Source organism: Sabethes cyaneus, chromosome 3, assembly GCF_943734655.1.
Source record: "Sabethes cyaneus chromosome 3, idSabCyanKW18_F2, whole genome shotgun sequence".
Classification (NCBI taxonomy): domain Eukaryota; kingdom Metazoa; phylum Arthropoda; class Insecta; order Diptera; family Culicidae; genus Sabethes; species Sabethes cyaneus.
Genome location: NC_071355.1, coordinates 165,889,262 through 165,898,745, shown reverse-complemented (window position 1 = coordinate 165,898,745; position 9,484 = coordinate 165,889,262). Strand labels below are relative to the sequence as shown.

Below are 9,484 nucleotides of genomic sequence, written 5' to 3'. Positions count from 1 at the left end.
GTTGAACAGCCTGTTTACTGGGAAACTATTCATATTTCAGCTAAGTAAATTCCCCAGCTGGCGATAATAAGCCATTAGTTTTACTTGTTTGTCATCTTGATCAGCTGGAAAATATTCAACTGATCAATAAGATAAGGTTTCTGAGCATGTAAAAATTACTAATAACCAATCACTATCCTTTTATACACGTTTTACACCGTAGAAAATAAAACTATCCGTCAGAAAAACCACTTTTAAACCTTTGGAAACTGTATTATATAAACTATATAACTAATGTTCATAGTAGTTCGGCATATCCAATAAAAATTTGCGTGCAATTTTCACTTGTTATCAGTTCAACAAGATTCCTCGCGTTGTTCTGCGTTAATTCTAATATGCTGGCAATATAAAACGATTGCAAAAATGTCGGGGGTTATAGCCGCTCTTAGAAATGAGTAGCTCCGCCAATGGTTAAATGGTCAAAAGTTGAAAAGTTGAGTCATGTCGGTTTGTCGGTAGAATTTCTTTAAATAATTTCAAAGCTGATGATCTTTATATACGATTTATAGGTTATATATGTTATTATCGCTATCAGGGATGATCCTTCGATCACTTTGACTGAATTTTAACTCATTTGACACTAAAAGCTGCTACCCTGTTGTTGGTAATCGAATGAACGTTCATTTGGTTACCAGGCGGGTAGCTGCATTGTACTACCGTAAATACAAACGAAACAGCAAAACTCTGTTCAGCATTATTGAAGATAATAGCTAGTTCTACAATAGTCCTATACATAACTTTTTCAAATTTTGCATGGTTGAGACGGTAATGAATCAAAATTGAGTCAAAGTGATCGAACCATCCCTGACTGGTATCTAACTAAGCTGTCTAATAGTATCTAATTCGTAACTTTCCATAAATACACCAACTTTAGTGGGAAAACTTAATAACTCTTAGTTTATCACTACTACACACATTTAAATTTTCTTATCTTAAATATCCCGGGTGAAAAACAGAAGATCTGTTCCGAATACCCGTGTTTTGTCTTCAGCTACTGATAATGATGTGTATAACGCCAAGAAGCTCCCTGTGTCCAATTCAGTTCTTGTTGTGCGGCGGGTATCAATGCGAGCTGATTTTTGAATCTCGTGCACATTTCGCAGTCAGTTGTAAAGTATCACTTGAAGTAGTAACATGCTTCGAATTATCAAATGTCGAGAGAGCTTATCGCCAAGACTGTTCAGTCGGGCAAAACATGTAAGTGGAAAGTTTCCATAGATTATAACGAGTTTCTAGTTACATTGAAGGCTTTTATGGAGAGAAAAAGGCTTTTAAAACGAATTAAATGATTTTAGGGTGTAGTAAGAATAATTTGAAGATGAAACAATAAGTTTTGAATGGTTGTAACTACGTGTATTTGCAGACAGGCAAGGTGATTGCTATCCGTCGTGAGGATCAGTCAGTATGGGAACGACGAGCCTCTTTCAGTCCAGCAATGGTGAAGAAGTTGATTAAAAATGGTGTCAAAGTGATAGTCCAGCCATCAAATCGTCGAGCCTACCCGATGCAGGTAAGGAAGACGCGCTAAAATTTGCGATTCGCTGGGGGTACGCTGATAAGCACAATTGTAATCATGAATAGTGTTGATAAGGAGCAATTGGACATCTGAGACATGTGCGCAAAAACCTCGTGATCTATTGGATTTCACTAACTTATGAGGGTGAAGGAAATTTGAAACTTAAGTCGCAAATAAAAAATATATTATGTTATGATACTTTTTAAACACTGAGTCCAGTTTGTTAGGTGTTTTTAATAACTTATGTGTCATAGTAGATTCACATTTTACACGTATTTAAAAACCACTGTACTTTTATAATCAGTCATTTGGCAGAATATCTCTGAGCAAATTGGAAGAGCAACTGATAAGGGTGGAAGAGAGATACTGGTCCACATATTGAAAGCTAAATAGCAGAAGTGGTCACTAATAAATGCCTTTAAGTCCCTTTGATTCAAAAACATACAGTCTTGATGTTTGAGGTATTTTTTACACATGACAACTTGTTTTCAAATAGAATTTCTGACGCTTCTGATTCGATCAATGATCCTTTTTTAGTCCAGTTACTATACAGTGATAAGCAATACTTTTTGCGACTGTTCAGTTATTATGCGGTGAGATACAAAACATTCAAGCATACAGGGTATTGCGATCAGGACTCGATCCGATGCGAAAATTGTTCGTCAGTCATAAACAGGGCCATATCATGTTGTACGCTAACAACGAGCTATAATAGAACACTACTTTATAGCATAACATAAACACATTTTGCAGGCCTACCTCAATGCTGGCGCCACGGTCCAGGAGGACATCAGTGAGGCATCCGTCATATTTGGCGTTAAACAGGTGCCAGTAGACTCACTAATTCCACAGAAAACGTACTGCTTCTTCTCACATACCATAAAGGCACAAGAATCGAATATGCCGTTGCTGGACGCTTGCCTGGAGAAGCACATCCGTTTGGTTGACTACGAGAAGCTAATGGACCGCAATGGAGCACGTCTGGTAGCTTTCGGTAAATACGCCGGAGTCGCCGGTATGGTTAACATTCTGCACGGTCTTGGTCTACGCCTGTTGGCTTTAGGCCATCATACTCCGTTTATGGTAACTATAGTGTACAGAGGACTGAAGTCTGGTGATTGACCAATATGCTTAATTTCAGCACGTGGGTCCTGCTCATAATTATCGAAACTCTTCGATGGCACGTCAAGCTGTGCGAGATTGTGGCTATGAAATTGCTTTAGGGATGATGCCGAAATCAATTGGACCCTTGACGTTTATTTTCACCGGATCCGGTAACGTATCTCAGGGAGCCCAAGAAGTATTCCAAGAACTGCCAATTGAATACGTTCCGACGGAAGCACTACGCAAGGTAGCTGAACATGGCAGTCAAAATAAGTTATACGCTTGTGAGGTAAGTCGAGCCGATCATTTGGAACGACAGGATGGAGGTGGGTTTGATCCCGTAGAATATGATCAGTATCCAGAGCGATACATTTCGACATTTAACAAAACGGTTGCTCCATACGCTTCGGTTATTGTGAACGGGATATACTGGGCTGTTGGATCACCAAAGCTAATTACTATTCCCGATGCGAAAAATCTTTTGCGGCCCGCAAATACTCCGTGGTTACCGACAAGCTCAGGAGCACCGGCTCTGCCGCATCGGATGTTAGCGATCTGTGATATTTCTGCGGATCCTGGAGGCTCCATTGAGTTTATGAATGAATGCACAACAATCGACACACCGTTTTGTTTGTACGATGCTGATCGTAACAAAGATATGAAAAGTTTCAAAGGACCAGGTGTCCTTGTTTGCTCTATCGACAACATGCCCACGCAGCTACCAAGAGAAGCGACGGATTTCTTCGGCGATCTCTTATATCCATACGCGCTAGATATTCTGCAAAGCGATGCTTCTAAACCACTAGAAGAACATAACTTTTGCCAACCCGTTGAAGGAGCAATAATTTGTAGTAATGGAAAACTTACGCCGTCTTATGAATATATCAACGAACTTCGCGAAAGCAATAATAAATCACGACATAAGACTGAAGGCTGTTCTACGAGCAGGAAGCGTGTTCTAGTTTTAGGAGCAGGTTTTGTTTCTGCGCCTCTCGTTGAATATTTACATCGTGAATCTAATGTCAGTATTAAAGTGGGGTCTCAGATCAAGGAGGAGGCTGACCGGCTAGCCTACCGCTACGACGGAATTGAATCGGTTTACATTAATGTACAAGATGAAAGTGCTAATTTGCAAAACCTATGCGAAGAGAGCGACATTGTTATTTCATTGTTACCATATTCGCTGCACGGATTAATTGCTAAACATTGCGTTGCTGGGAAAACGCATCTGGTGACTGCAAGTTATCTAAATGATGACATTAAGAATCTGGACGAGAGTGCAAAGGAAGCTGGAGTAACGCTAATGAACGAAGTTGGACTGGACCCTGGAATTGATCATCTTCTTGCTCTGGAATGTTTCCAAGAAGTTCAGGAGAAAGGTGGTACCATTGAATCGTTTGTCAGTTTCTGCGGAGGATTGCCAGCTCCAGAACATTCCGACAATCCATTGCGTTATAAATTTTCATGGTCACCAAGGGGTGTTTTGCTCAACACATTGTCAGCAGCCAAATATTTGAGCAAGGGACAAGTGGTAGAGATTTCTGGAGGAGGAGAATTGATGACTGCCCCACGTGAGCTCGAATTTTTACCAGGTTTCGCACTAGAAGGATTTCCGAATCGAGATTCTACAAAGTATAAATCATTGTATGGACTCACTAATGTCCACACTCTGCTCAGAGGCACTATTCGTTACAAAGGATTTTCTGACAGCATTAAACCAATGCAACTTTTGGGATTGATTGATCCCAATGTTCATCCAATGCTACATCCCAAAGGTCCCGAGATCACTTGGCGGCAATTGATTATCAATTTGCTGGGTTTGGTTGACGCCGACATCTTCTACGATAATTTAAAAAACAAGTTGGCAGAAAGAGTTGGTAACATTGATGGAATCATTGATTTGGGATTGTTGGAAGACACACCAGTTTTTAAAATGGGAACACCTTTGGATACACTTAGTCACTATCTCTCGAAGAAATTAGCTTTTGGTGTGTATAATTCTAATTGAGTGTAAGTATTGAATATAAATGATTTTTTTTTATATGCAGATGACAGTGAACGTGACTTGGTCATCTTACGGCATGATGTTGGCATTCGCTGGAGTGACGGGCGACGAGAAGAACGCGGAATAAATTTTGTAGCTTATGGCCAACCGGCGACCCAGGGTGGTCACTCAGCAATGGCAGTCACAGTTGGTTTTCCTGCGGCCATAGCAGCTAAGATGATTTTAGACGGTATGTTAAGTAAAAACAAAATATTTTCTGCAAAATTATTATACTTTTATTATTCTGCTGCAGGTGAAATTCAGCAACGTGGTGTAGTCCTTCCGTTTTCGTCAGATATTTACCGCACGATGCTCGCACGATTGGAAAACGAAGGTCTAGTAGCAACAACGACATCGAAATTTCTGTGAATCGTTCGTATAAGCGATCAGTTTTTTATTTGGAAAATGAGATTACTTATTAAGCTGTATCGTGAGATGTTTGAAGAAACATCGAACATTGAAAAAATCTTACAATTTATGAAATTGAGAGTATGCCAAATACCTATATCAACTATTCTTTAAAATCCGAATATTTTCGTCTATCAGAAAGGGAATCCTTTGTTACGGATTAGGGTCGTTTTTCATTATCTTATGTAGTGCGCGAATGAAAATGGATTCTAGCGATGGCTTACGCAAAATGGTGATTGTCACAAAAAAACATCCAATGAAAAATTTCGTTCGCTCCTTCCAATGCAAAATCTCATTCGCTCCTTTCCCCATGGCCTGTCCGATCCACTTCCACCTACGATCACGAATTTCTGTTGCTATCGGCCGTTGATGACAGCGATGATGAAGTTCCTCATTGGAGTTCCAGTTGTCAGGCCACCAGACACGAATGATATATTCCAAGCACTGATTAAACCTCCAGTTTTTGCCTTGTCTCCACTGAGACGCAGCACGTTTCGCAGGCAGACAGCACGGATTTAACGTATGAATTAAAAATTCGGGTTTTCGTATGTAGGTAGAATGATCTGCTTTGAGCGTCTAATGTTTAGCAGACCTGCAAAGAAATCCCTGGTCTTCCTAATCCGTGTGACTATATCAGGGCGTTATCTGGCTACCAAGATACTCAAGATACCAAGATACCAAGGATCAACTTGTTGTCCCGCTACTGTGAAGTTGGTCGGATTGTCAGTATTCACTACCATAGACTTAGTTTTAGCTACATTGACTGTGGGACCTGGTGCCTGGGAGCTCTCGGAGGTCATCTAACTTGCTCTGCACATCATTTCTGTGTTGTGCGAGCAAGACAATGTCATCGGCTAGGTCGAGGTCATTTAGCTGCTCCATCGTTAGAGGCTTCCAAGACAATCCTCGATTTGGTCTACTGTATATCGTTCCAACTAATATTTTATCCATGACGATAACAAACTGCAGCGGTGGTAATATGCGACCCTGTCTCACACCAGCAGTAACCCTTATAATAGGGTCGGACAAGACACCATGTGCAACACTTTGCACGAGAACGCCTCGTACCGAGCCTCGATGAGATGAACTAGTTTATCCAGCTCCTCTACGTCTAAGTGCGCCCCAGATGTTTTCGTGGTTGAGTCGGTCGAACACCTTTTCGAAGTCAACGAACATCAGCAGAAGAGAGTTCTGGAATTCGTTGATCTGCTCCAATATATGGCGGAGTGTTGTGATATGGTCTACACATGTTCGGCCAGCACGGAATACAGCTTGCTGCCGCCGGAGAGTAGCGTTGATCTTCTCTTGGATCCGGTTGAGGATTACCGTACAGAGTACTTTGAGAGTAATACAAAGCAACGTGATGCCCCGCCAGTTACCGCATTCAGTTAAGTCTCCTTTTTAGGGACTTTGACCAATATTCCCTGCATCTAGTGCACCGGAAATTTTGCGGTTTCCCATATATGTTGTATTGATATATCATCTGGGCTGACAAAGATGGGTCAGCTTTGAGCATTTCAACTGAAATACAGTCTATCCCTCGCTTGGATTTCATAGTCTTGATGGCTGTTTAAATCATCCAGCGATGGCGTCTGCGAGTTGACGCAATTAATTCGACGAACTGCTCGCGTCAAACGCTGCTGGTTTTGTTGGTCTCTGACATTTGAAACTCGGAAGAGTTTTTCAAAATGTTCAGTCCAGCGCTTAAGCTGTTCTGTGCGGTCAGTCAGTAGCTGACCCCACCACTAAGGCGGCGAGAAATATTGTACAACAAACAGATATCACCATTGGCGGCGGCAGTTTTCCGTTGTTCAACTAGGGAGTTAGTCCAGACCCTCTTGTCCCACCTACAAGCTCGTTTAAAATCCCTCTCCAGTTCGGCGTATCGTTGACGGGCAGCTGTCTAAGCCGGTATAGTTCGCTCTCGCACAATGCCGGCTTCCGCCTCTCTCCGCTCGTCAATCTTCCTTCAAGTTTCATCCGAAATCCTCGGCAAAGCGCGCATCGGGCGAAGAGAGTGCGACGCGCAAACGTATCTCAGCGCTAACAAGATGATGGTCGGTAGTTAGATTAAAACTTCTCGCTCGGTGGTAATCTGCAATTGATGTAGGAAGCGGCACAATATGTGTCGATAACCCAACCTAACACGTCGCTATCCTTGAGAAGTGGATTTTGCGGTCTCCTTTTGTCCAGCGCCTCTATGGTTCAAAGGTACAAGTACCAGCGAATCACATGCCCTGGCGGGTGTTGTGGGTTCGAATCCGGTTGTAATCTTAGATTACAGCTTGGTTCGACTCATGCACCTTCCAGTATTGGACAAAAGGTAGGAGTCAAAATGACTACTTGTCAAGCATAACTACCAATACCCCCCCCTTCCTTTCCGCTCTTCCCCACCTTCACCAAAAAATTTTCATTTCTTTCCCTACCGTCCCTTCATCAATTGTAGAACCATCGTTTCAAAAAAATATTAACATATTTTTATGCTAAAGATCGTTGCCAATATTCCAGATTGATTTCTTCTTTCATTTTCATTACCTTTGTTACCTGGTTTTTGGGTACAGTAGGTTGAAAATCTAAGGTCCGTATCCCACTGATGGGACTGCCATCTTAAGGTGGGCGGGAGCCACTGTGCCCCCATCCCTGTTTGCGTACGACAACCGAGGTTGCGTACCCCAGTCGGAACCACGTGGGGGTAGGGATAGAAGATAGTGAACACACTTTGCCGGGTCACAGTAGTTTCTTCTAAACTAAACCAACATAAATACAAGCGAAGGTGTAGGTTTGATGTTTAGAGTAAGGTTTGAGGCGCTATTTGCATTCATTTAAAGATATTTTTTTTTTTTTTTTTTATAAAATATTGTTTTATTTAGTTCTTGTTGTTAAATAGCATATTTAATATAAGGTATTATTCTATTATGTTCAAATTGAAGTCTAACTCTCTCACATCTATTCTATTGTTAATATTATTATTTACAAAGTTTATGTATTCAATGAACATTTTCAAAATATCACTTTTTATTACTCTGGGTAGGTGGTTTAAGACTGGTCGAAGTAGATCCTCGAAGGAAAGCCTCTGCCATCCGCCGAGCGTCGTCATCATCCTCCGCTGCATGTATGCCCATGCTGCAGCTACTCGAGGGCATTCACAAAACTTATGCTGCAGCGTCTCTATTGCTACCACGCAATGTTGACAAAATGAACTAGTTGCTCGTCCGATGATATTCATCAGTCTACGGTGCTCCGTTTTTTCGTTGACTAGCAAGTAGAGATCAGTGCGCTGACTGGATGTTAATCTTCTTGATGATATGTTCCTCCAAATTTGTTTCCAATTTAAAGCTGGTCTATTTCGTTCCACCCGTGGTTGCTCGGTTTGCTCGACGTAGAAACGGTGAATGAGCGAGCTGGAGGGGTTTTGTTTGATATCTTGTGGTAATAAAGGAATCTGCTGAGAGAGGAGTTTTAGACAAGGCAGATCGGCGGGGGGAGGGATATTTTGGACGAGTAGGGATTGGTAGTAAGGAATGGCATCAATCTCACGTAAGTGACGATTTATCAACAGGGCTTTGCATTTGATCGTCGGCAGTTGAAGCTTCAATCCACCTTGCTCCTTGCTACGCGTCAGTTGTTGCATTGGGATTCGTGCAGGCAGTCCACGAAACAAGAAATTTCCCATTGTCGATGTCAATTTTGCTGTGTGAGCACATTGTGGTGGAATTATTGATGAAAGGTACCATACCTTCGAAGTGACAAAGGTGTTAGGTAGTATCACTTTCTGCTGCAACGTAAGGGAGCGCATGTTATGTAGCCAAATGATTTGCGAAATCCTGGATACAATAGAGTCCCAGTTCAATTTCACCATCATACGTATAGAATTGGTGAAGATTACACCCAAGACTTTCACTTTTACATCTGTTTGTAAACCTGCTACTGCCAAAGGGTTCCCATCCACAAACCCGACATCAATCGCAACAGTTTTTTGGCGATTTAGTTTTGCCCCAGCCACGAGCTCAAAGTTGTCGAACAGCTGATATATCCGAACGATTTTCTGTGTTGAGGTAGTTATTACTGTTATATCGTCGGCGTATGCAACACAGAGGTCTTCATTACAAATACACTCTATTCGCGTGAGCAGTGGATGGAGATAAAGTACAAAGAGCAACATTGACATCGGATCTCCCTGTCGAACGGATCTCTCGATTCGAAACGGCTGTGATAGGTGACCATTAACCAATAGTCTTGATGAAGACGCACCAGCAACTCTAGACAGCCAGCCGACGAAACCTTCGCTAAAACCCATAGAGAGTAAGGTGCGCTGCAGGAACGCATGTGAGACCCGATCGAACGCATGGTCGAGATCAAACGATATCAACTTC

The 9,484-nt window shown here is 41.9% G+C and overlaps 1 protein-coding gene across 1 annotated transcript; it reads left to right on the top strand.

Moving 5' to 3' along the window:
* Positions 1-1,141: 1,141 nt before the first annotated feature.
* On the top strand, positions 1,142-5,163 carry LOC128741817 (alpha-aminoadipic semialdehyde synthase, mitochondrial). The gene is made up of 6 exons (XM_053837880.1): positions 1,142-1,236; positions 1,403-1,549; positions 2,309-2,638; positions 2,697-4,647; positions 4,708-4,893; positions 4,957-5,163. The coding sequence occupies exons 1-6, from the start codon at positions 1,174-1,176 to the stop codon at positions 5,070-5,072; spliced, it is 2,793 nt and encodes a 930-aa protein (XP_053693855.1). The 5' UTR covers positions 1,142-1,173; the 3' UTR covers positions 5,073-5,163.
* The last annotated feature ends 4,321 nt before the right edge of the window (positions 5,164-9,484 follow it).